Below are 27,986 nucleotides of genomic sequence, written 5' to 3'. Positions count from 1 at the left end.
AAGTTCATATTTTACTGGCTGATACCCGCTGATTACTGACTTCGTCCGCGTGGATTTAGGTTTTTAAAATCTCGTGGGAACTTTTTGATTTTACGGGATAAAAAGTAGCCTATGTCACCAGTCCCCAGCTGATCGATTGTGGAAAAACTTGATCAATCATTGTAACAATTTAAATTGTTGTGATTGGCTGAATTAACAGGGCCCTCTCCTTAACTTACCTACTCCATACAATCGAAGCCCCAATTTCATTAAAGCCCATGAAATTTTGCAGACTAATCTAGAAACTAATATCTGTGTCTGTGGTGTTTTAGATTTTTCTAAAAATATGTAGTTTTAAAATTACAGGGGCTCAAAGATTTGTATGTGAATTTTTAAGACCGCGTAACTTAGAAACCGAATATTTTAACGGAAATCTGGAAAACCACAGACATAGATATTAGTTCCTGGAACGTTTGTACAAAATTCCACTGAGTATGATTGGTTAGTATTCCAATGTGAGACCAACTACGTTTGTATGGAGCGAGTGACGGAGATACCCCTCTTATCTAATTGTCATTATGAGAAGAGACCCGTGTTTAGTAGCCGGCGATGGTTTGATCATGATGATAATGAGCAATGAAAAATGAAAAATAATGAAAATGAAAAATAATGAACTTGCATCGAAAAAAAGCTGCAATATATTCTCTTTTACTCCCCAGGTGTGATCCAGGTGTGGTCAGCCCCAGGCGCGCAGACTCGCCTGCCATGCGACCTGGCTGCTTCAGTTCACGAGGTCGCCATGACGATGTGGTTCAAGGATGGAGACAGGATGCCCATTTATACGTAAGTTACGTATATTTATTCGTATATTTATTAACCCCCGACCCAAAAAGAGGGATGTTATAAGTTTGACGTGTGTATCTGTGTATCTGGCTGTGGCATCGTAGCTCCTAAACGAATGAACCGATTTTAATTTAGTTTTTTTTTTGTTTGAAAGGTGGCTTTGATTTGATCTATAGTGTTTCTAGCTACAATCGAAGAAAATCGGTTCAGCCGTTTTTAAAGGTATCAGCTCTTATTATCTATAAAACCAAAAAGATTTCTTGAATGATATTATGTTCTTCCATTGTTCTGTAATGTGATTAAGATAAAAATTAGTTTAATACAGCACCTAAATAAAAAATATTTAGAACGTTGAACATCGAAACCCGACTACGGAGCTGAAAAATAGTCCGACTTTAGTGACTTAACACTAAAGAACGTTATGGCAGGGTTCACGACCCTCAAGAATGAGTTATACGACGCAGATAAACAGAGATAAGCAAAGTATCAAATGCATATCGGCAGCGTTCAAAATTGGGAATCAACCTAAGCTGAGCACTCACAGCCTTGGCGTTAATTAATAAGGCCATTGTTTCCGTCCCTGAATAGCTTAATCAGCGGACAATAGACCCGATACGTGCCTCCCCGGGTTGCAGCCGGCAAATGTGGACCAGCCTTAATGAACTGCATTCTGATATGAGTTGCTACAATTCAGGGATGCTCCTGAAATGGTAATGGAATTGCTATAATAATTGAGGGATTTTTCGTCTAAGCGCAATATTGCCACAATTTTGTACTTGTATTTTTGCAGTATTTTAAATTAGATTGTACAAAGCATGTTTTTCAGATAGTCATGAACTGACGTCAGTATGAATAAGGAACATAGATACCAAAACCAAAGTCCTAACGGTTAGGAAGCAGATCCAAAAGCCAAGTGCTGAAAATGGTTAAAAACCGTTAGTTATTAGTAGGATATCTACAAAGCATAGCTGTACCTGCTTCACGCACTCATTTTGCCCTTTATTGCCACGTTCATTTGTCTCATTTTTTGTCTTTTATAGATGAATAAATAGGAAGAGAGATAGAAGTAATATATTAAAATAATCAACGTAGATCGTTCATTTGAAATCAACCTAAGCTAAGCACTCACAGCCTTGGCGCTAATTAATAAGGCCATTGTTTCCGTCCCTGAATAGCTTAATCAGCGGACAATAGACCCGATACGTGCCTCCCCGGATTGCAGCCGGTATATGTGGACCAGCCTTAATGAACTGCATTCTGATATGTGTGGCTACTGGCTATGAATCAGGGATGCTCCTGAAATGGTCGTGGAATTATTATACTAACTGAGGGACTTTTCTCTTAATTTATACTGCCCTATGCGATATTTTGAATTATGGCAATGCTGCAAGGCTTTCGGACAGTCATGGGATTCTCAAATTTTGATTTATCAGAATAACTGGAAAATGCAAAACCCCCATTTTTGTGAATTTTGACCTTGAAAATTATTTTTTGCTGATGTGGGACGGACTTTTCACAATTCATTTATATTGATATTTTCAACATTCGTACCAATTTGTAGCTCTATGTTTAGAATCTATGAATTATTGTATCCTTGAAAGTCTATTTTGGGGGGACTATAATCCTACCAATAATATTATAAATGTGAAAGTGTGAATGTTTGGATGTATTACTCAATCACGCAAAAACGGCTAAACAGATTTGGATGAAATTTGGCATGCATGTATCTTTACATGGAAAAGAACATAGGCTACCTTTTATCCCGGAAAATCATAGAGCTCCCGCAGGATTTTGAAAAACGTAAATCCACGCGGACGAAGTCGTGGGCATCAGCTAGACACACTAATATTATAAAGGCGAAAGTTTGTGTGTATGTGTGTGTGTGTTTTGTTAGTCCTTCACGCAAAAACTACTATACGGATTGGGCTGTTTAGAATGGAGATAGATTAGCACATAGGCTACTTTTTATCCCGGAAAATTACAGAGTTCCCACGGGATTTTTGAAAAACCTACATCCACGCGAACGAAGTCGCGGGCATCAGCTAGTTTAATATATATCCTATAGTGAAAAATGAGCTTGGGCGTTACAAACTGGCAAAATATATGCGTGCATTAGTACACAAGCACTACTCTATCCCACACGTTTTGTTTCGCAGAGAAAGGAAGTCTGGTGGCAGTGGGATCTTGTTAGTCTTGAAATCATTAGTTTTTAATCCCCGACCCAAAAAGAGGGGTGTTATAAGTTTGACGTGTGTATCTGTGTATCTGTCTGTGGAATCGTAGCTCCTAAACTAATGAACCGATTTTAATTTAGTTTTTTTTTTGTTTCTGTTGAAAGTGTTCTTAGCAATAATCCAAGATCGCTTCAGCCGTTTGAAAGTTATTATCAGCTCTTTCCTAGTTACTGTGACCTTCACTTGTCGGGGGTGTTATAAATTTTTAATTTTCACTTGTCTTATCTTAAATCAGTAGGTATAAGTTTCCAACGTCCGGCAACAGGGCAGTGTTCATCACAACGCAGAATCGATGCTCATACATATTCAGCGCGCGGCCGCAATTAGCCGCCCCGTAGTTTTGAGCCACCAATTATATTTTGAGGGTGCTCCAGGCTTTTTGCTAGGAGACCGGCAATAATCGGAATAACCAAGTACTTATAGTTATTGGACACTGGACAGTATTATATCAATAATATTGTTTTAGGGTTGCATACCTCAAAAGGAAAAAAGGAACCCTTATAGGATCACTTTGTTGTTTGTTTGTTTGTCTGTCTGTCCGTTCGTTCATCCATCCATTCGTCCATCCGTACGTCTGTCCTCCGTCTGTTCGTCTGTCCTTTCGTCTATCCGTCTGTCCGTCTGTCGTGTCTGTCAAGAAAACCCATAGGACACTTCTCGTTGATCTAGAATCATGAAATTTGGCAGATAAAGGAAAAAATCCGAAAACCGTGAATTTGTGGTTTCATCACAAAAAAAAAATTAAAATGTGGTTCAATTTTTAAAGTAAAATAACTAAGTATGCCAAGTGGGATATTATATGAAAGGGCTTTACCTGTACATTCTAAAACATATTTTTATGCATAATAGTTTTTGATTTATCATGCAAAATGTCGAAGAAAATAACCGGGTACGGAACCCTCGGCTGTGTCCTCGGTGCGCGAATCGGATTCGCACTTGGCCGGTTTTTTTTTTAATTTAACATGTTTAAACATCCAATTTAAAAAAAACTTGTCTGTCACGAGATTGAGAAATTGAGTAGCGCAATGTCACAAAGCAGGTAATTAATTAATCCGACATCCGATGCTGACATCTGCCTGCGTGATTGATGGTCCACAACACTACACTACACATGCAGAACCCAGTTGATGAAACTGCTGAATTGTTATGATTTCCGCAACAGATCACTGTTATGCGTCAATCATGGAGTCAATTATAGTTAGCAGGCGGCTGTTGAGGGTATAGATTAGTATAGACAATAAAAAAATTCAATAAAATAGACATAGTCAAATAACTAAATATGATTAATATTAACTTTTATGTAAGAAATAAATAATAAAGGCTTTGGTAGTTATTGTGTGGGAAATATGTCAACACATCAAATTACCTAATTCATGAGTTAAATTCGATTGAACAAGTGAAAATTAAAAATTTATAACACCCCCGACAAGTGAAGGTTACAGTAACTAGACAAGAGCTGATAACTTTCAAACGGCTGAACCGATTTTCTTGGATTATAGCTAAGAACACTCTGGATCAAGCCACCTTTCAAACAAAAAAAACTAAATTAAAATTGGTTCATTAGCTTAGGAGCTACAATGCCACATACAGATACACACGTCAAACTTATAACACCCCTCTTTTTGGGTCGGGGGTTAAAAATCAGCTTTTTATGTCACTATCATCGTCATCATCATCAACTCATTGCCGGCTCACTACTGAGAACCGGTCTCGTCTCAGAATGAGAAGGGTTTAGGCCACAGTCTGCCACGTTGACCAAGTGCGGATCGATAGACTTCATAACTCCGAAAAGTTAGAGTGGCGTGCCCGGAATCTAAACCCTGACCTCACGAATATGAGGTGGACGTTTTAACTACACTATAGTAGGTACACATGCAGAACCAGTTGGTGAAACTGCTGAATTGTTATGATTTCCGCAACAGATCACTGTATGCTATGCGTCAATCATAAGTCATTGATAGCTTTTCATGGCCCATCTGTTTAACCGATTTTGACGAAAGGGACAGACATAATTTGATAGTTTGCACCCCGAGGAAGGACATAGGCTACTTTGTGTCCCGTAGATTGATCCCGTAATCCCGTGATTTGCTCTCTAGATGAAAGTTGGTTGGTATATTCAACTGGCTGATGCCCGGGACTTCGTTCGCGTGGACATGGGGTTTTTAGAAATCCCGTAGGAACGTTTTAAATTTCCGGGATAGAAAGTAGCCTATGTGTTAATCCAGGTTATAATCTATCTCCATTCTAAATTTCAGCCAAATCCATCCAGTAGTTTTTGAGTGAAAGAGTAACAAACATACACACATACACACAAACTTTCGCCTATAAAATACTAGCTGATGCCCGCGACTTCGTTCGCGTGAAAGTAGGTTTCTTAAAATTCCCGTGGGAATTCTTTGATTTTCCGGGATAAAATACTTTTTATTAGGCTACTGCCTATGTGCTAATCCAGGGTATAATCTATCTCCATTCTAAATTTCAGCGCAATCCGTCCAGTAGTTTTTGCGTGAAAGAGTAACAAACATACACACACACACACACACACACACATACAAACTTTCTCCTTTATAATATTAGTGTGATTAGTGTGATGTGAAGTGTGATGTGATGTGATGGCTTGATCAGAGATATTAATGATTTTGATTAATTCCAATATAACTAACTACAATATAATTACTATCCTATTTAATTTATAATCATTATGTTACATAACTCAGGTTCCCCAGTTTAATTGTGCGAGGTATTCACGTGAAATACAAACGGCCGGACAAAGCTGAGTAGGTTGCGAGCATGAATTTATGCACTGTCTACATGATGTAATTAGTGATAGTGCGGGACTGCAGCGTGAACGATATTGTGGAAGGACACGTACAGAATACCAGGTGGTGTGTCTTAACCCTTAATTCTCTGTGAACGATAGATTGCGGCATTGTCTTGGTGGTAAATGTAGCTGTGAATGAAAACTGTTTTGTAAACGATATTGTATAAGGCACTTCGGTTACCAGGTCATCATATGATCAACCCATCGCCGGGCCACTACTGAGCACGGTTAGATGGATTCCCAACGAGTCACACTGTTATACGATTTGGTGGGACTCATTGGGAACCCATCGTCTCCTATCAGAGTGAGAAAGGTTTAAGCTATAGTCTGTCGCGCTGGCGAGTGCAGATTAGCGTTCACACACCTTTGAGAAAATTATGGATTCTGACATGCAGGTTTCTTCAAATGTTTTCCTTCACCGTTAAAGTAAGTGATATTTGTTTGCCTTAAACGCACATAACTTCGAAAAATTAGAGGTGCGTGCCCGGGATCGAACCCTCGACCTCTAGAGTAAGAGGTGGATGCCTTTACCACTTGGCTATCACGGCCCATTATAATGGTTCCTCTTATGGGTAAGATTCATGGGAAACTTACCCATAAGAGGAACATGGCTATTTATTACCATTTTTCTCATATAACTTAGTTTCTAAAAGTAACAAGATTGTGTGCGGTCGGAAGCCTTTTATTATCGAAAAATATGTTACATAGCAACTATACCTAACGTATTATCCTAAAGGTCAGCACAAACAGACGGACGGATAGAACCGAGTTTTTCAAAAACAACTTCAACTCAGTTACATTACGTACGTTGACATACATTCCGATCCTTCGGAAGACAATAATCAAAGACACTCTAATTTCTTCAAAGTCAAAGCCAAACCATTTATTCAAATTGTACTATTGTACACTTTCTGATTGTCAAACAATAATGTAATGGTGATTTAAATTACGTAAACTTAAAACTAAAGCCACGAAGGTTCCAAACGCGCCCAGGTCTTAGAAGAGCCCACGACAAACTCAGCCAGGTATTCTTTTTTTTATTATCACCACTTTACATATAAAATAAATCAAATTTCTTTCAAATAAATCTTATCAACAAGTGTAAATTAATTTATAACACCTCCGACAAGTGAAGGTTACAGTAATTAGAAAAGAGCTATTAACTTTCAAACGCCTGAACCGATTTTCTTGGTTTACAGCTAAGAACACTCTCGATCTTTCAAACAAAAAAAACTTAATTAAAATCGGTTCATTAGTTTAGGAGCTACGATGCCACAGACAGATACACAGATACACACGTCAAACTTATAACACCCCTCTTTTTGGGTCGGGGATAAAAAGATTATCTGTTATCTGTAATTCCCCGTGCCCCGGCTCCACTCCGTTCTGCTGGTGTGTGTTGCACCTATGAGTATTGAGCTGGTTTAATAATAAAGTTATTAATCTAAGACCCTTGTATCATAAATTACTTTGGAGATAGGAGCGAAACAATATCAATAACATAACTCGGTATAGTGTCCAATAAAATGGGTCACCATAATTAATGGGGAGCAAGATTGACGTCCGTCCAAGATATGACAACAGATAGAGGAGACAAATCATTTAGAGCAAGGTATTTTTTTTTTCGCGAGGAAAACATCGTGGTTTTCAGTACTACGTACAAACAGCAACCGCCGACTTTTTTGCTGGTTCTTTTCCATCGGTTCGGTTCCATCTGTAAGCCATTGGTAGGAAAAGCATTTCAAACCAGTGGCAGATGGATTTGACGACTCGAAAGTGCTTGTCAAAGTTTATTTGAATAGAAATACTTTCTATTCCATTGTATAAATTTGCTACACGCACGCACACATTTTGCACGCCATGCTTGGCAGAATATGCGGTTCCACATAATATGAAAGACCAATGTACTTGTATATTATACCATATTCTAGCAAATAAACACTTCTTATTCTTATTCTTATTCTTATTCTTATGTTACATATTTACCGCCCGCCCTCCCACTGCTAAACATGCACGAAAAGCCACCCACTAGCACCACCAGTTTTTGTGTCTGAAATCTATCAGTTTAACACGCGTTCAACATTTGTTTAAGCTTTTTGGGATAGGGCCGTTTCAATTATCCGCTCTATCTTCATTAGATCTCTATGACATATTCGTCAGGGTTATCTCTTATCCCTCGAGACAAATAGAGGTCAAAGTTCCACTACACTTTCGCTTTGTGTCGATAGTTTTTCGATATAACGCGTTAAGCTGTACTTGAGGATTTCCTTAGAGGAATAGTTATGGGAAAGTTCGCAATGGAGTATGGTGGAATTGGAAAAAGTTACTTTCTTCAAAATAAAAGGAGTGGTGAGTATAATCACTTCTTCTTCTTTGTCGTTACACTCTTGGCAGAGTGGTCGTGGTCATCATGAAGTGACGTTTTGGGGGGCAGATGTTACACGCCTCACGAGCATTCGCCACTTCTCCCTGCTGGTGGTCTGGTACACTCGTGCACGGCACCGCCCACTCACTATAGTATATTAGTGGTATAATCACTTACCATGTTATAAAAGTCTAAAGGGGTGTAAACCATAGGGCGTGGGTTTAATAAAAACTGCCATACCCGTTCCATCATCACTTACCATCAGGTGAGATTGCAGTCAAGGGCTAAATTGTGTCTGAATAAAAAAAAGTGTGTTTGTTGGTCCTATTGTTTGTTGGTCCTTCAATCACGCTGTAACGGAGACCTACAGAGATACCGGCTCAACTAGATATTAGTACCTATTGTTTGTATGAAAACGTAACCATGTTAGTCAGTATATACTATACAGGATCAAATTACGAGACCAATAGACACAACTAACTGATTCCCACGACTTTGTCCGCGTGGATTTAGGTTATCAAAAATCTCGTGGGAACTCTTTGATTTTTTGGGATAAAAAGTAGCCTATGTCACTCTCCAGGTCTTTAACTATACCGGACCCATGCAAGAAATCTCGTCGATCCGTTGTTCCGTTGCGATGCGATTGAAGGACTAACCATAAAACAACAAATAAACACACTTTGGCATTTATTAACCCCCGACCCAAAAAGAGGGGTGTTATAAGTTTGACGTGTGTATCTGTCTGTGGCATCGTAGCTCCCAAACTAATGAACCGATTTTAGTTTGGTTTTTTTTGTTTGAAAGGTTGCTTGATCGAGAGTGTTCTTAGCTATAATCCAAGAAAATCAGTTCAGCCGTTTGAAAGTTATCAGCTCTTTTCTAGTTACTGTAACCTTTACTTGTCGGGGGTGTTATAAATTTTTAATTAACACTTGTAATTATAGGTACCTTGTGATTACGTAGATTTAGGTATTTAAACATCCCGTGGGAATTCTTTGATTTTTCGGGATAAAAAGTAGCCTATGTCACTCGCCAGGTCTTTATCTATACCCATGCAAGAAATCTCGTTGATCCGTTGTTCCGTTGCGATGCGATTGAAGGACTAACCAATAAACCAACAAACAAGCACACTTTCGCATTTATTGTTTACTAGCCGATGCCCGCGACTTCGTCCGCGTGGATTTAGGTTTTTCGAAATCTCGTGGGAACTCTTTGATTTATCGGAGTAAAAAGTAGCCTATGAATAATCCAGGATATTATCTGCATTCCAAACAGCCAAATCCGTCAAGCAGTTTTTGCGTGAAGAAGTAACAAACATACACACACACTCACACACATTTCTTTATTGCATCTTTGCATTTCACAAGTTAGGTACATAACACCCTGTAAAGGTATGGCAAAAAATATAGAAAATTGTTACATCAAAATTCACATAAGTAATTCGGTAATATCGGTATTGATTGTAGCAGCAAGTAGATTGGATAGTCGATCGCATCTCTGCACCTGTAATCTTGAATCTTATGTAAAACACCGTTTTATTTGCATACCGAGGGGCTATTTTATTACCAAACTGGACCCCAGTGTTTGTTAATCTACTAAGTGCTGTATCGGTGGCCCACATAGTTGGGAAGCTGTTTCACCAATATCAGGAGAGGTTGTTTGGAGGATTAAAAAAGTTTCGGACGCAAGTTTTTTTGGGGTGCAGTGATTGGGAAGAGAATTAAATTGAAAACTAAGGCTGAGGTTTAGAGGCCTTGTTACTGAGTAGTTCATAATCCTTGTTGTAACATTTGAACAGGCAATGCGACTCTAAGAAAACGTCATGAGGAAACCTGCATGCCTGAGAGCTCTCCATAATGTTCTCAAAGATGTGTGAAGTCAACCAATCCACACTGGGCCAGCGTGGCAGACTATGGCCTTGACCATTTTTCATTCTGAGAGGAGACCCGTGCTCAGTTGTGGACCGCCGAGGAGTTGATCATGAGGCTGATGATGAGTTAATATTCTGTGCTTTTGCAGTGAATGAATGAATTATTCGGTCGCCTTCAGGATTCGAGTAGCAATTCCACGAAACTATTGCATCAAAAAACCTGTCGCACTTATAACCTTTTTCTATACAAACACGTCGAACACATCTAACGCATGTGCATAACCGTACCACGCGAATAATTAGTCAAAGTCAAAAGTCAAAGTCAAAATCATTAAGGTGCTAAACGACTTAAGGTCTTTGACTGTACACCACAAAATTAGTACTTACAGAAAACAATGCTTCGCGGTCTGATAATAAACCAATTTATATAAACTTCCAATCTCCAATTATTCAGCAGCCTCTCAAGAGATCAAACAGCCAGTAAGGGCCAGTCTGGCGTTCGTCCAAAAACAAACAGAACTCCCCAAATACAGATAGCATTGGCTCGCGAATCCAATATTCTACATAATTACTGGTATTGTATTGTCAGGGGGACTTACTTTCTTTTCGAAATATCAAAGTACTGTAAAATTAATAATAATCTTTTTTTATTCCATCACAATTCACAAGTTATCTCTTGACTACGATCTCACCTAGTGGTAAGTGATAATGCAGTCAAAGGTGGAAGAGGGCTAACTTGGACGGGGTATAGCAGTTTTTATTAAACACATTTTCTATAGCCCCATAAACTACCGCTATAGAAAACATCATATCATTTTTAACCCCCGACCCAAAAAGAGGGGTGTTATAAGTTTGACGTGTGTATCTGTGTATCTATCTGTGGCATCGTAGCTCCTAAACTAATGAACCGATTTTAATTTAGTTTTTTTTCGTTTGAAAGGCGGCTTGATCGAGTGTTCTTAGCTATAATCCAAGAAAATCGGTTCAGCCGTTTGGAAGTTATCAGTTCTTTTCTAGTTACTGTAACCTTCACTTGTCGGGGGTGTTATTTTTTAATTTACACTTGTATTACTACAGTCCAAGACCCTATTTATAAGGCAAGCATTTTCCTTTGAACCGTGAACTAAATTTTGCTACCATCCCATAAAATATTAATTACTGCATCATTCTACAGCCTTCGAGATACCAAATTAAATTTCGACAGAGCTTTTGCAGCTTGCGTGCGCTTAATTGCAATTTGTCTCAGTTATTTTACTTTCCTATTATATTTAAGCTCCCTGGTGCAGTCGTCAGTGCTGTGGGAGGTCACAGGTTCGATTTCTAATAGGGACAGTTTGGGAATTTAAAAATTGATAGATCAGTCAGTCAGTCATTCATACATCTATTCCTTTTTCTATAATACTACCTTATGCCTGCGACTTTGTCCGCGTGAACTACAAATTTTCAACCCCTTTATTCTACCCTCTTATAAAATAAATTATCACTTTTTCAAAAATGATTTCTTAGCGGAGGTCTACGTCATAATAGCTATTTGCATGCCAAATTTTAACCCGATATGTCTAGTAGTTTGAGCTGTGCGTTGATAGATCAGTCTGTCAACTTTTATTTTTAACTTCCGCCAAAAAGGGGGGGTGTTATAAGTTTGACGTGTGTATCTGTGTTGTGTATCTGTGTATCTGTCTGTGGCATCGTAGCTCCTAAACTAATGAACCGATTTCAATTTAGTTTTTTTTTGTTTGAAAGGTGGCTTGATCGAGAGTGTTCTTAATCCAAATATAGTGCCTATAATCCAAGATAATCGGTTCAGGCGTTTGAAAGTTATCAGCTCTTTTCTAGTTATTGTAACCTTCACTTGTTGGGGGTGTTATAAATTTTTAATTGACACTTGTTATATAAGTAGGTAAATAGATAATAAAAATGAAGTCGCGGGCCTACAGATATCTCTTACCGCACTTTTATCCCATCTAGATCGTTTATCAAGACGCAACAGCTAACAAAGCTTAGAAGTTAGAGCTCTGTATCAGGTGATCGTTAAGAACCGGGCTGGCACCGAACCCGCCACCCGCTGGACGTGGGCCAAGTCGGCAATGTTTCAGCGTTGCCAATTTATTGGGCCTTTTGTTCTGGACCTTGTTATTTAGACATTCGCCTTATGAAATTATGAATATCATGTGAATGTTTTATTTATTCAGATACTCAAAGGTTATCCCCTGACTGCAATCTCACCTGGTGGTAAGTGATGATGCAGTTTAAGATGGAAGCGGGCTAACCTGGAAGGGGTATGGCAGTTTTTGTTAAACTCATACTCCTTTGGTTTCTACACGGCATCGTAGCGGAACGCTTTATCGCTTTGCGGTACGGCTTTGCCAGAAGGGTGGTAAGTGGTAACTAGCCCCGGCCGAAGCCTCCTATCAAAGATTTCAATGTGGATTATTCAAATGGCGGCTGTACGAATTTCTGAAAAGCACTAGTATTGGCGGTTCCTGTGATGCTACAAATGTTCATGGGCAGCGGCGATGACTTTCCATCAGGTGTTTCCCCCAGCTCGTTTCCTAGCTATCATCTTCATGATCTATCCATGAGCTGAGCACGAGTCTCCTCTCAGAATGAGAAGGGTTTGGACTTTAGTCATAATCTACGACACTAGTCAATTGCAAAGTATCAGATTTCACACACCTTTGAGAACATTATGGAGAAAATTTTAATTTCTCTTTATTATGATAAATACATATTTCGACCTCTCATAGTGGGACTCTGTCTAACAAAGACAACTGTCATGTTAACCTGCCTATTTGGGAAACTGTGTAAATGAAAGACCCTCTATAAGTGATAAATAATTCTAGGTCCCTAGAGTTTCACTGTATCTCCGAATCAATTGTGATACAAAGGATAAAATGTATTAGTACGTAACGGGTTTTATAGTAAGACAAAATATTTTTGCACGAAACTGGTTACGTAGTACTCATTAGTTTCGTAGGTGGCCGAAGGGGTCATCCCGATGATTCCAGTAGCCAGCAGGGAATATTGTACATAGACCTTTAGAAAAGATTTCGGCTTCGTAGAGGGTTGTCTCTGTCACTCATATATATTATATTATGTGACGTTTTGGAACGCTACTATAAATAAACCCCTGAAGAGCCTAAATTGGTTAGAGCTTCCTATTCGCATAATATGATATACTTAAGTCTATGCCTATTCGTCACTGCATGTAATTTAGCCGCCAGAAGTTGTTACTTGTAAGTTTAGAATTCATGTAAGCATCGGTGAACTTTGAAAATCTCGTATTAAGCGCCAAGTTTAGCTGGGTCCCAGCCAAGATAACTTGTGGTATATTATACATGAAATACTGCTTTTTTTCTTGACTCCAACTAAACATTATTTTATTTTATTTCAGACTATTTCAGAGTAATATTGTTTATTTATTTCTATGATTTTATAATAAACTAGCTTATTAATCTATACTAATATTATAAAGAGGAAACCTTTGTATTTTTGTATTTTTGTATGTTTGTATTGAATAGGCTCAAAAACTACTGGACCGATTTCAAAATTTCTTTTACCATTACTTAGAGGGATTCTTCCGAATCCGTATAGGCTATATTTTATCCCGGAAAATAGATAGGATTTTTCGTGGTAGTGAAAATTGTGGAGTAAGGCGTCGAAAAAACTGCCGTACGTTAACGATTCTCGCGAACGCTGCCTAAATGGTTAGAGATGTATGGTTGACTTCTATAGAAAAGTTGTAGAACTCAATAATGCCTACAAAAAAGTCCGCGATAGTATAAACCAAACATTTATATTTTAGCCATTATAACCACTTTTCTACAAAACAATTTTTTTTTTCAGAGAGCTTAAAAAATAAATGTCCACCCGTGCGAAGCCGGGGCGGGTCGCTAGTAGTCTATATATGCATTACAGCTCGATCCAATAGTTTGAGCTGTGCATTGATAGATTAGCCAGTCAGTCAGTCAGCTTTTTCTTAATTATATAGGTAACATTTAGATAATATATTTTGCAGTGTAATTTCTTTTTGTACTGGTATTTCTATTTAATTATCGTACATTGATCCTTCGTGGGTCTAGAATATTAGGTAAGTATCTAAACTTTAGATAGCTATTTTTTTTAATTCTTATAATCTCTATTCCATTGTTTATCTTCTAAATCTAGACTTTGTTAAGAAAGAGGCGCACCGCCTCTCGTCTTCTTGAACGAGGCTTTGCCCTAAGGGTTATTATTATTGCACTCCATATCGTAACGTACCAAAATCGCAAACAGTACGTATTAATAAAATTATTTAAGAGGGCTCTCTCCGTCACTCGTTTCATACAATCGTAGTTCCAATTTCATTTGAATATTAAGCGACCAAAGTCCATGAAATTTTGCAGACATATTCTAGAAACTAATATCTGTGTCTGTGGTTTTCCAGATTTCTGTTAAAATATTCGGTTTCAAAGTTACGCGGTCTTAAAAATTTTCATACAAATCTTTGAGCCCCTGTAATTTTAAAACTACATATTTTTAGAAAAATCTAAAACACCACAGACACAGATATTAGTTTCTAGAATATGTGTGCAAAATTTCATGGACTTTGTTCGCTTAATATTCAAATGAAATTGGAACTACGATTGTATGAAACGAGTGACGGAGAGAGCCCTGTTAAGCATGCTAAACGAAACCCTTGCTTTATAATTACGCAAAATTCGCACACTGGGCAAACATTTTGACAGACCAAATTTGCATAGTTGCGTCCAAATTATTTGCAATCCATAATTTAGAATCAGTGAATTTGCTGATGCATGGTAAACAATGTAATTATAAATGAAATTTAACACTGGCCCAGCTATGTATGACATTATAACGAGATAGCTTGTTTGTAGAATAGAATAGAATAGATTTTTATTCAAATAAACTTTTACAAGTGCTTTTGAATCGTCAAATAATTTACCACTGGTTCGGAATGCCGTTCCTACCGAGAAGAACCAGCAAGAAACTCGGCGGTTGCTCTTTTCAATTGTGCAATTTACAATAATATTTTATACTATACAAGCAATTGCAGACCCGCGCATTGCTGGAGCGAGTCAAATCCATGCTTTTTTATCATTTACATAATCTTCGATTGTGTAATATGCTTTTGCCAGGAGCATACTTTTAATGGATTTTTTAAACTTTGGTAAAGGCAAGTCTAATATTGACTGTGGAATTTTATTATAAAATATTACACTCATTCCCACAAATGACTTTCCCACTTTTCTGAGGCGGAGCGTAGGAGTTGCGAGCTTATTACGATTTCTAGTTGGCCTGTCATGGAAATCACCGATTTTTTTGTAGCTGAGGATGTTTTGTCGTACAAAAATTATATTATTGTAAATGTATTGAGAAGCTACTGTAAGAATACCTATTTCCTTAAATTTCTCTCGTAGTGAATCGCGCGGTTTTAAATTATAAATTGCGCGTATTGCCCTTTTTTGTAAAACGAAAATTTTTCCAATATCTGCCGCTTTACCCCATAGCAAGATTCCGTAAGACATAATACTGTGAAAATAGGCAAAATATACAATTTTTGCAGTTTCCACGTCAGTTATCTGTCGAATCTTTCTAACAGCGTAAGCAGCAGAGCTGAGTTTGCCAGCAAGTGTTGATATATGGGCGTTCCATTGAAGCTTTGCATCTAAAGTTATCCCCAGGAACACGGTGGTCTCCTCTACTTTCAACATATCATTATTTATCATTAATTTTATGTTATTTGTCGTCTTGGTATTGGGCAGTGCGAATTCGACACACTTGGTTTTCTTTGCATTTAAAAGCAAATTGTTAACAGTAAACCAGTGAGTGACCTGCGATATGGCTCTATTTACATCGTCATAATTATTCTCATTTCTATCTAATTTAAAAATCAAAGACGTATCATCAGCAAATAGTACAATATCGCAAGTATTTTGGACAAAATATGGTAGATCGTTTATATATACCAAGAACATGAAGGGACCTAGGATAGAGCCTTGAGGAACACCCATTAATGAGGCTGATCCGGATGACTTCACATCATTTACACATACTGTTTGTATACGATCACTGAGATAAGACGCAATAAGACTAAGCGCAGTGTCTTTGACTCCATAATAGCTCAATTTAGCTAAGAGAGTCTCGTGCTCAACGCAGTCGAATGCTTTAGACAAATCACAGAAAATTCCAACGGCATTCTGTGAGTTCTCCCACGCATCGAATATATGCTTTAAAAGCATTGCGCCCGCATCGATTGTTGATCGTCCTTTAGTAAAACCATACTGCTCCGAGTGAAGTAATTTATTCAAGTTAAAGTGCAGGAGCAGTTGGTTGAGCATAATTTTTTCAAATATCTTGCTAAAAGTCGGCAGAATCGAAATTGGCCTGTAATTATTTGGGTCACTTTTACTGCCCGATTTGAAAAGAGGAATCAATTTACTGTATTTCATAAGATCTGGAAAGGATCCTGACTCTACGGACTTATTAAAAATTAGAGCAAGATATGGAGCAACAATATCAATAATATTGCTGATTACTTTTACTGATATCCCCCATAAGTCTCCTGTTTTTTTGTACTGTAAAGATTTGAATACCTTAATAATATCATGTGGGGTAATTTGTTCAAACTTAAATAGTACACTGCACTCAGAAACATTGCCCCTAAGAAGATTATAGGCTTCTGTTGGCGACGAGTTAAGGGAACTAGTAGTGGTAACTGGGATGTTTCGGAAAAAGTCCTCAAATGTCTTTGCAATTTCTATGTCAGAGTCAGTAATGTGATTGTTAATTTTAAGTTCCAATTTATTATTATTTTCCATTTTATGTTTCCCAGTTTCATCTGTGATGATTTCCCAAGCTGCTTTTATTTTATTATCTGAATTAATAATTTTTCGTTTTATGTGAATTGACTTAGCTTGTATGCAAACATTTCTAAATAATTTTGAATAATTTCTTACATATTGAACAAAGGCTGGAGTAAAATTATATTGCTTTTCTGCATACAAGTCAAACAGCTTATTCCTACTTTTATAAATGCCAACAGTAGCCCACTCGCTAAATTTAAGATTTTTAAACAATCTTTTGTATTTGTAACTAATTAAATAATTATTTTATTATATATATATAATAATTATTATATTAATAAATATTTACTAATTATTTTCAATAATTTGTAACTAATTAAAAGCTTTTATTTGTCGCATCGGATGACTGGTCAGTTCCAATTACAAATCCACTATTTACTTATTTGCACTAATCATGATTCCAAATGGATTTTTGAAGTGAAAACTTTTTTACGGTTCAGTACCTCAAATGGAAAAAAGGAACCCTTATAGGATCACTTTGTTGCCTGTCTGTATGGCTTTCGGTCAAGAAAACTAATAGGGTAGGTACTTCCCGTTAACCCAGAATCATGAAATTTGACAGGTCTTATACCACAGGTAAAATAAAATATCCGAAAACCATGAATTCGTGGTTACATCACAAAAAAAAAATGTGTTTGTGAACAATAGTTTTTTAATTTTCAAATTATGATAACTATACCAAGTGGGGTATCATAATATGAAAGGGATTAACCTGTACATTCTAAAACAGATTTTATTTATTTTTATGCATAATAGTTTGCGATTTATCGTGCAAAGTGTCGGAAAAATACCCGAGTACAGAACCCTCGGATCGCGGGACTGTCTCGCACTTGGCAGGTTTTTTCTTATAGAACCTCAGACTCCACTAATAAGAGGCTGACGTCGTAACCACTGGGCTCTCACTACTATATTTAATTACTTTTATTAACTGTTTATTCTAACTGATAATAAAATAGATTAAGTACATATAAATTAAACACCCACTAATACACTGAGAGTTAACGGTCCAGTTCAGTGTTTTAAACGGGTCAAAGTTTAACTTTATAAAATGGGTAACTATGTTATTTTATATGGTAGAATATTTTGTCATGAAACGCTTTACACCACATCGTAGTGAAATTTATTAAAGCACCTATTATTTTAATAGCGCATTCAACAAGCTATGAACGTTGCTATTTTATTGAGATAGGCAGTGATAAACATTAGTTTAAATACGTTTAAAAAGACGTGCGGCTGGTTTTAATAGTGAAATTATTCCTCAGTTTTGTCTTATAATTTTAATAAAACTGTCATATTATTCTATGATTTAGGTATTTTAAAATTCTTGTGATCTCTTTGAATTACCGGGATAAAAAGTCGTGTATGTCTATCTACAAGTTTCAAGCTTTCTGTGATAGTTTCGTTAAAATTAGTTAAACGGAGGGACAGTAAAAAGGTATCAGATAATCAGGCAGATATCCTGCGCATTTATAATACTTTGCATTTGTAACTTTGTCCACGTGTTTTGTGTGTCTGTGTCTGAGTGGGTGTCCAAATTGTGTATGAATACTGATTTTCTTTTCAGGATAAAAAAGTATCTTATGTATGTACGTCTCTGGAGTTAAGGTATTTCTAAATAGTAAATTTTATAAAATCTATTAAACTGAAGGCCGAGGCCGTAGAAACGTAAAACCAAATAATAGTAATATAGAAGTATTGATGTAATCAATAAAATAAATATTTATTAAGATTGAAGACTAAACTTTTTTTTTTAATTTATTATTATTTTAATAGAGCTTTCAACAAACTATGGACGTTGCTATTTTATTGTGACAGGCGTAACAAATATTCTACCTATGTTTAAAAAAATGTAAGGATTGTTTTAGTAGTGCAATTATTGTCCTCACTTTTGTCTTGTAATTTTAATATGACTGTCTTATTATTTAAATAGAAAGTTTAGTCTGCTAATCAGGCATAAAAAGTTAGAAAAAACTTATTAACTCTTAGACTATAGGTAATAATACAGCAGGACAGTCGTAAAGGAGCCGCAATAAACTCGCTCAGGAAATAGAAGTTCTTCTTTAAAATTACTTGGACGTAGAAAGCTAGCTAGCTATAAAAGAGTTCATGTTTTTTGTAGAATCACGACTGATGGAACATAAAAGTTTTCTCTTTAAAATGTCTTTTTTTTAAGATTAAGATATGCACTGAATAGAGAATCAATCCTTTTCTAGAAAGAAGATCTGGTCTTCCAAAGCACCAATACTTATAAAATTACACAAAAAAAATGTTTGTCCATGAATAAAATATTCTTTTATTAATGTCCAACTATAGCAATTGGTATTCTACATTTTAGGGCCTTAGTTTTACTAAGGTACTGCTAGCTAATTTGTGATTTTACAAAGGGAGGATTTATCTAACTCGGTGCATATTTCTAACGTGCAAACTTTTCCCAGCATATTGAATAAAGGGAATGCACGATTTACTTTATGAGGGTTTCATGAAATATTTTTAGAGAATATTTTCATACGCTTAAACTGTTATGAGCTATATGAATTTTATATTGCCATACTATGAATATATGATAATAAATTTAAGCAGTAAACAAGTTTTATGAAAACTATTATGAACTGTGTCATGAAACTGAAATTGGTAGTTTCAAGATCATTTTGGTTACATGATTTTAATATGAATACCCAAGCATGGCATTAAACTGATCCTTACTAAATTTTCAATAATATTATACTATGGCATAAATAAATCATTCGGAGATGGTATGTGCACTTTTAGGCGATTTAAGCGTAAAGTAAAACATCACGAATAAACCTACTTGCAACAGAGTTTTTCATAAAATTTGATTTAAAGACCAGTGCTAATTATTATTATTGAACTTTCAATAAGTGAGACGATGGATGATTTATGACGGACAACAATCATAACAAATATAATGAATAAGTTTCATTACAAGATGTTTTATCTATGTAACATCAAACTTAAATCAATAAATGCCAGAGAGATATTATAAAGATGAAAACCGATTATAAAAATAATGTCACGGCAAAAGAAATCTTTGAATTTCTAGAATTTTTATTTCAATAGCTAAATATATTAAGTCAAGACAGCTTCATTCCATGCAGTTATAAACCAATGCAATTTAAAACAATTTTATTAAAAATATTACTATACCTTTTGTAGTTCATGGACCATAAGTTTTATATGAGTCATATTTTGCGAGAGAATATGAGAAGAGGAATATTAAATTTTTATGTTGGTATGGTAATTTTCCAGTTTAAGAGTAGCACAAATTCTATTTATGTTATTTTTAAAAATTTCGAGAATTATTAAAACGAATTTTGAAAATGATAATTTATACATTAATTTTATTTTCGTTTTAATGGCTTAATCTAGACTATTTGTTAAGAAAAAAATACCCGTTATTTAATAACTTACCCTACTTTTAATCCACTTTTAGATTATTCAATAGCTTAAATGTAATAAAACCTAGGATAATGCACAAAAATATTAAACTTTTTATGTGATACCTATCTGCGATAAAGTTATTACATATTTTCTGCATGGATTTATAGTTTCGTGAAATTTTTTAATTTGGCGGCAAACAACATAGCCTGTGTCACTCTTTAGAACGTTAATTTCGAAAATTCTTTTTTGATTTTTTTATTCGGATACAAGTTAGCCCTGGACTGAAATCTCACCTGGTGATAAGTGATGGCGCAGTTTAAGATGGAAGCGAGCTAACTTGGAAGAGGTTTGGCAGTTTTTATAAACCCATTCCCCTTTGGTTTCTACAGGGCATCATACCGGAACGCTAAATCGTTCGGCGGCACGGCTGTGCCGGTAAGGTGGTAACTAGCCAAGGCCGAAGCCTCTCACCAGACCAGACCATTGATTTACAAATTATAAAATTTCAAACCCTGCTGGGAATCGAACTCGGGACCTCCCACTAATAAGACCATAGCGCTTACTATTGCACCAGGGAGGTCGTCAAATGAGGTTTTCAAGCAAAAGAAATCACATTAATCTCTTACTCTGTCACGGTGTGATTGAAGGACAAACCCTATAAAACAAACACATTTACGCACGTATAATATTAGTAGTTATCCCTATTCCCATATCATTTATTTCAGTTTATCACTTAGTCCAAAGTTTTGGCGAGCTCTTTTATTTCACAATGCTACACCTAGAGAATTTAAATTGCATTTTAATACAGTTTAGCTTACGAATACAACTTTTGCTTTAGACAGTCCGTAACTCAGTCTGTAATGGACTAAGAGCCAGTGAGGACCAGACCATTGTTATTTTATGAACGCTAAAAACTTCTGTGCAACACAGGGTGGAAAGATCAGCGACTATGATTAGGATCATGGTGGCTTTAGCAGATAACAGATATAAAAACTTCCGTCAAAGTATAAAGCCTATTTGTTATTTTTTCTTCGAAATAGTATTAGGAATCATGTCACGCATTGCCAGACAGTATCGTGGCAAATGGCAATCCCCTGTCAGATACCCTTAAACTTTAATAAGTATATCTTGGGTGTCTGGCAGAGAGTTGCCAAGATACTGTCTGGCAATGTATAATCCACTTGCACTGCCAAGATCTCTTATAGAGATAAGTGATTCCCCGTCCACGTTTTCTTTCTTTTTAACCCCCGACCCAAAAGAGGGGTGTTATAAGTTTGACGTGTGTATCTGTGTATCTGTCTGTGGCATCGTAGCTCCTAAACTAATGAACCGATTTTAATTTAATTTTTTTTGTTCAAAAGGTGGCTTGATCGAGAGTGTTTTTAGCTATAATCCAAAAAAATCTGTTCAACCGTTTCAAAGTTATCAGATCTTTTCTAGTTACTGTAACCTTCACTTGTCGGGGGTGTTATAAATTTTTAATTTACACTCGTGTTATTTTTATTTATTTATTTATTTATTGAATGTTGCAGTGAAACCTCAATTTATTACACTTGCCGGGGGCGTTATAAATTTTTAATTTACACTTGTTCTCTTTATTGTTTCTGGTACAAATTAAAAAAAAAATCAATTTTCTAGTTGCTAATCGTTTTTCCCTATATTGGGGGAAATGGCGAATATAATGGGGAGAAACTTTCAACTTTTATAAATTAACGAAGGTCTGGTCCTCACAGGTTCTTTTTCTGTAAGATTGATTGGAGTCATAACACAGCATTGGCTAGCATCCAGGCAAGCTTGGCGTATAGCGAAAGAATCCCAGCGCTCAGCAATGCATACATGAATCCTTAACTTACGAAATAAGTCTGGACGGTTAAATTGCATGCAGTGAAAAACGGTGCACTTTAGACTAACTTTATTAAAAATGGTCTTGATTTTCATAAGTTTATAGCTTATGAGTGGTGAATTTTGTTATAATTCTGAGAGTAAGTATCACACTAATATTATAAAGGCGAAAGTTTGTATGTGTGTGCGTGTGTTGTGTGTGTGTGTGTGTGTGTGTGTATGTTTGTTACTCCTTCACGCAAAAACTACTGGACGGATTTGGCTGGGAATGAAGATAGATAATATCCTGGATTAGCACATAGGCTACTTTTTATCCCGGAAAATCAAAGAGTTCCCACGGGGTTTCGAAAAACGCTAATCCACGCGGGCGAAGTCGCGAACATCGGCTAGTATTTAATATTCCAAAAACTAACATAATTCAACCCCTAAGGGCCTAAAATAGGGGTTTGAATTTTTTCATACTTAGTCCAAGCGGACAAAGTCCACGACAAGTTCCACCTGTTGTGCGTTGATGGCTCTATAGCAGAAACATTCACATAAGTGCCGACAAAAAGTGTACAAAGTTTCAACTCAATCGGATGAATGATGCGCGAACGTGTAGTTAACGAAAAGATGCTACTCATTATAAATATAAAAGGTTATTTAATAAGTCGGTTATCCACTTCTACAAATGGGTCTTAAATTCCAAATGAAGTACTAACGTATTCATTTATCTCAGATAATATTCAGAGGAACAGAACTCAAAAATCTAAATTGCATTGTCTGGAACAAAAGCCTCAATAAATTGGAAACGCTGAAATATTAGCAGAGTCTTAGGTTCAGACCGCACTACTTATATGTTACATGACTAAAAGTTTTGTTTTTACATGCAAAACGAGACATATCACGAACCAATTCTACGTGAGGTAAGTCAAGATAATTGATAACGGCAAGACTAAGGATATGTTGTATAATATCCCATCTTCTCTTAATCAATGAGATAAGTTAGAATAATCGTCTGTCATCATGAGTGAGACATAATGTTGCAAACGATACCTATAGAAATCGATCAGGGCGTAAAACAGCAATATCTCCTAGTACTATCACCTTGATTTGAGGCAATTTAAGGTGAAATGAGATCGCAGATAATCGTAATTTTACCGTAATCTCAACTCTATGCCAGTCCACTACCGAGCACAGGTTTTCTATCAGAATGAGAGGGATTTTGGCCTTAGTTTACCCGCTGGCTAGATGCACATAGCCAGATTATGGAAACTCTTAGGCATACAGGTCTCTTCACGATATTTTGATGATTGGTTGATGATTGGATCCTGAACCTCTGAATGGCAGGCTGATGCCTAAACCTCTAGACTAACACTGCTGTTATAATGTACGTTGTGTTTAATGGTATCCAATATCCATACTAATATTATAAATGCGAAAGTGTGTCTGTCTGTCTGTTTGTCTGTCCGTCTGTTTGTCTGTCTGTCTTCTACCTTTTCTCGGCCCAATAGTTTAACCGATTCTGACGAAATTTGGTACAGAGTTAGCTTATATGCCGGGGACGGACATAGGCCACATTTTATCCTGGAAAAACAAAGAGTTCCCAAGAGATTCTTAAAGACCCATCCGCTCAACCGATTTGTATGAAATTTGGTACCAAGGCAGCTTGCGTAAGTCATCATCGTGTATCCTTAACGCACTGAAAATCGTTATACACTCGCCATCAACCCATCAACAAAAACTTGTCGCACTGAGTCGTTGTAGGTAGGTTAAGTTGTCTCTGGTCTGAACCCACCCTTTTTTGGCTTGCTGCCAGTTAGTGGCGAGTTAGTTGCCAGGGCAGTCCCTCCTAACGACCACCTGATATCTGGATTCTGGAGATCTAAGCTTTGTTAGCTCTTGTTGCAGCGTGAGATATGACCACTGTCGGAACTTGACTGGGTGATAAGATTTATGCTTCTACTAGCTGATACCCGCGACTTCGTTCGCGTGGATGTAGGTTTTTTAAAATTCACGTGAGAACTCTTTGATTTTCCGGAATAAAAAGTAGCCTATGTGCTAATCGAGGGTATAATCTATCTCCATTCTAAATTTCAGCCCAATCCGTCCAGTAGTTTTAGGAGTAACAAACATACACACACACACACACACATACACACACACACACATACAAACTTTCTCCTTTATAATATTAAGTGTTATTCTTTCAATCTCCCATTATTACTAGCTGATACTCGTGATTTCATTCGCGTGGGTATAGATTTTTTTTTAATCAAAGAGTTATCATGCTCTTTGATTTTCCGGCATAAAAAGTAGCCTATGTTTAATCCAGGGTATAATCTATCTCTATTCCAAATTTCAGCCAAATACGTCGAGTAATTTTTACGTGAAAGTGTAACATACACACACACACACACACCAATTTTCGCCTTTATAATATTAGTAATGTAATACTTTTACTAACTACCTTCCGTTGAATACATATAACAACAAAAATATAAAAATTACAATCTTCAAGTAAGAACTTATAGAATGAGGTAAAAAATTTGTAGCGCCTGTTAGTAGTTACTAAAGAAACTTAAAATTAACATTGCTATTTTATTTCACCTGGTAGTAATACGATAATTTATTAATTACGTTTCTACGTAATTAATAAATTATTATCTGGTAACGGTAGGTACAATAACGTGGCCATTTCTTAATACCCACGTTTACTATAATACACACAAAACCTTGTAAAGAATGCTAATATATTATGTATTTAGTGTTATTTTTATTGGAAGTCATCCAAATCTATTTCACACTAAATTAAAAGGGTCTCTCCGTTCACTTACTCTATACAATCGTAGTCCCAATTTCATTTGAATATTAAGCAACCAAAGTCCATGAAATTTTGCAGACATATTCTAGAAACTAATATCTGTGCCTGTGGTGTTTTTGATTTTTCTAAAAATATGTAGTTTTAAAATTACAGGGGCTCAAAGATTTGTATGTGAATTTTTAAGACCGCGTAACTTTGAAACCGAATATTTTAGCGGAAATCTGGAAAACCACAGGCATAGATATAAGTTCCCGGAATGTTTCTACAAAATTTCATTGAGTATGATTGGTTAGTATTTCAATGAGAGATGAACTACGTTTGTATGGAGCGAGTGAAGGAGAGACCCCTCTTAAGGCTTTTCGCTATGTCATGATAATCATCATAATCAGCACAGGGTCACTAATCAGTATGGGTCTCCTTTTCGGATTTGAGAATAAGAAAGGTTTACATGAAAAATCTTTAAGAACTCTAGAGAACTCGTATGTATGCAAATTCCCTCACTGTTGTTAATATTTTCCTTCAAGCAAGAAAGCAAACAACATTTACTTTTAAAGCGAACACAATACTCGCCTGGATTGCATACAGGCAGTAAGTAAATACGGTTATTGATTCCAAGTCGGATCTAAACAATATCTCTTTAGATACGGAACCAACTGGAGTTCGTCCAAACGGAAGGCTTTCTCCATTGCTTCCTTTCCAAGGAGTTGTTTAAACAGTTCTGAGTCAGCGCATCTGGATGTGAGCTCGATTTGGCACCGGTACTTGTGATGTTATGAATTGTATCCACTTGAGCGTGCTTTGTATCTTTTATTTATCTTTTTTAGCTTTACTGGAAAATATTGTAGCTAAAATTTCATGTTTAAAAAGTTCGCTTAGTATAGTTTATTCCCACGACTTCACAAATTCACCACTATCCTCGAGATCACCCCATCGCTGGGGCACTACTGTGAACGGATCTCCTTTCAGAATGAGAAAGGTTTAGGCCATAGACCACCGTGCTGGCCAAGCGTGGATTGGCAGATTTTTCGACCCTTTGAGAACATTATGGGGAACTCTAAGTCATGCAGATTTCTTCACATTTCCTAGGAGTTGTTTAAACAGTTTAGAGATAGCGCATCTGCATGTGAGCTCGATTTGGCACCGGTACTTGTGATGTTATGAATTGTATCCACTTGAGCGTGCTTTGTATCTTTTATTTATCTTTTTTAGCTTTACTGGAAAAGATTGTAGCACAATTTTCATGTTCAAAAAGTTTGCTTAGTATAGTGTATTCCCACGACTTCACAAATTCACCACTATCGTCGAGATCACCCCATCGCTGGGGCACTACTGTGGACGGATCTCATTTCAGAATGAGAAAGGTTTAGGCCATAGTCCACCGTGCTGGCCAAGCGTGGATTGGCAGATTTTTCGACCCTTTGAGAACATTATGGGGAACTCTCAGTCATGCAGGTTTCTTCACATTTCCTAGGCGTTGTTTAAACAGTTCTGAGATAGCGTGTCTGGATGTGAGCTCGATTTGGCACCGGTACTTGTAATGTTATGAATTGTATCCACTTGAGCGTGCTTTGTATCTTTTATTTATCTTTTTTAGCTTTACTGGAAAATATTTCAGTGCATTTTATTAATGTACCGTCTTTAACAGGGCTCTCTCCGTCACTCGTTTCATACAATCGTAGTTCCAATTTCATTTGAATATTAAGCAACCAAAGTTTATGAAATTTTGCAGACATATTTTAGAAACTAATATCTATATCTGTGGTTTTCCCGATTTCTGTTAAAATATTCAGTTTCAAAGTTATGCGGTCTTAAAAAATTTCATACAAATCTTTGAGCCCCTGTAATTTTAAAACTACATATTTTTAGAAAAATCTAAAACACCACAGACATAGATATTAGTTTCTAGAATATGTCTGCAAAATTTCATGGACTTTGGTTGCTTAATATTCAAATGAAATTGGAACTACGATTGTATGAAACGAGTGACGGAGAGAGCCCTGTTAAGATATTCACTTTATCTTTAGTACCTATAAAAATACCAATATCGAAAAAAAAAATAGATAGAATTATAATAAGTTCAAACAGTTCTACAATTATAAATATTGCTATTTCTGTAGCATATGCGTTATAAATACTACAGAAATAGCAATATTTATACTACTATATTAACTCTTTCGAGTTTTTTTTTTCAAAAGTAAAATAATACTTTTTATTCTCACCCTAAAAAACGTGTTACCAACTGTGGTCAACGTTGCTTTATTAGCTTATTGATGATATCCTCGTCAGAACCAGGCCATTTGTTCCTGAAACCTGAGAATCTGAACTGAACAATTTTTATTTGTCCACAGTGTCGACTTCAGAAACGGCCCGCCAGTACACTGGGCGATAGCCGGCGAGTTCGGCACCAGGACACACTTCGTGCTGAACGAGTCTGATCCATCATCAGCTCACCTCGCTGTGGACAAGGTGGCGCGGTACGATGAGGGCATCTACAGGTGCAGGATCGACTATATCAACTCTCCCACCAGGAATTATAGGGTCAACCTTACTGTGATTGGTGAGTTAAGATTTATAATTTTTTTTATTCAGATACAAGTTAGCCCTTGACTACATCTCACTGGGGAGTAAGTGATGATACAGTCTAAGGTGAAAGCGGACTAATCTGGAAAAGGTATGGCAGTTTGCATTAAACCCATACTCCTTTGGTTTCTACACGGCATCGTACTGGAACGCTAAATCGCTTAGCGGCGCGGCTTTGCCGTCGGTCATCTTACGGGGTCCTTTTTCAAAAGGCATGTGGACTCACACGTAAGGCGCCCTGTAAGGGGGCTGGCAAATAAAGGATAAAAAAAGGGGGGCTGGTGGGATGAGGAGGCTCCCAACATTTCATGGTTTCCTGTCCCAAGGATGATGACGTTGTGTTTGTTTCCCAAGTGTGCTTTGGGGGATCTGTGTGGTGTTACG

At 36.7% G+C, this 27,986-nt stretch overlaps 1 protein-coding gene and 2 long non-coding RNA genes across 8 annotated transcripts in view; 2 read left to right on the top strand and 1 right to left on the bottom strand.

The window, feature by feature from the left end:
* Positions 1 to 27,986, top strand: part of LOC123875351 (nephrin-like) — a 122,590-nt gene that overhangs the window by 48,461 nt on the left and 46,143 nt on the right. For all 4 annotated transcript variants that reach the window (XM_045921130.1, XM_045921128.1, XM_045921132.1 and 1 more), the window contains exons 4-5: positions 699 to 822; positions 27,371 to 27,579. In XM_045921130.1, coding sequence (XP_045777086.1) covers positions 699 to 822; positions 27,371 to 27,579 — 333 coding nt within the window. The remainder of the gene's footprint in view (positions 1 to 698; positions 823 to 27,370; positions 27,580 to 27,986) is intronic.
* On the bottom strand, positions 14 to 9,395 carry LOC123875354. The gene is made up of 2 exons (XR_006798132.1): positions 9,222 to 9,395; positions 14 to 70 (listed from the first exon to the last, which is right to left on the bottom strand). It is a non-coding gene; the product is annotated as an uncharacterized LOC123875354 (long non-coding RNA).
* Positions 5,380 to 9,384, top strand: LOC123875353. 3 transcript variants are annotated; one of them, XR_006798131.1, is made up of 3 exons: positions 5,388 to 5,421; positions 6,305 to 6,307; positions 9,212 to 9,384. It is a non-coding gene; the product is annotated as an uncharacterized LOC123875353 (long non-coding RNA). The 3 variants fall into 3 exon arrangements; XR_006798130.1 differs by lacking the exon at positions 6,305 to 6,307 and having other exon boundaries at positions 5,380 to 5,425; XR_006798129.1 differs by lacking the exons at positions 5,388 to 5,421; positions 6,305 to 6,307 and adding an exon at positions 8,715 to 8,755.

Source organism: Maniola jurtina, chromosome 19, assembly GCF_905333055.1.
Source record: "Maniola jurtina chromosome 19, ilManJurt1.1, whole genome shotgun sequence".
Classification (NCBI taxonomy): domain Eukaryota; kingdom Metazoa; phylum Arthropoda; class Insecta; order Lepidoptera; family Nymphalidae; genus Maniola; species Maniola jurtina.
Note: the sequence above shows the minus strand (reverse complement) of the source record. Positions and strands in the feature narration are given on the sequence as shown.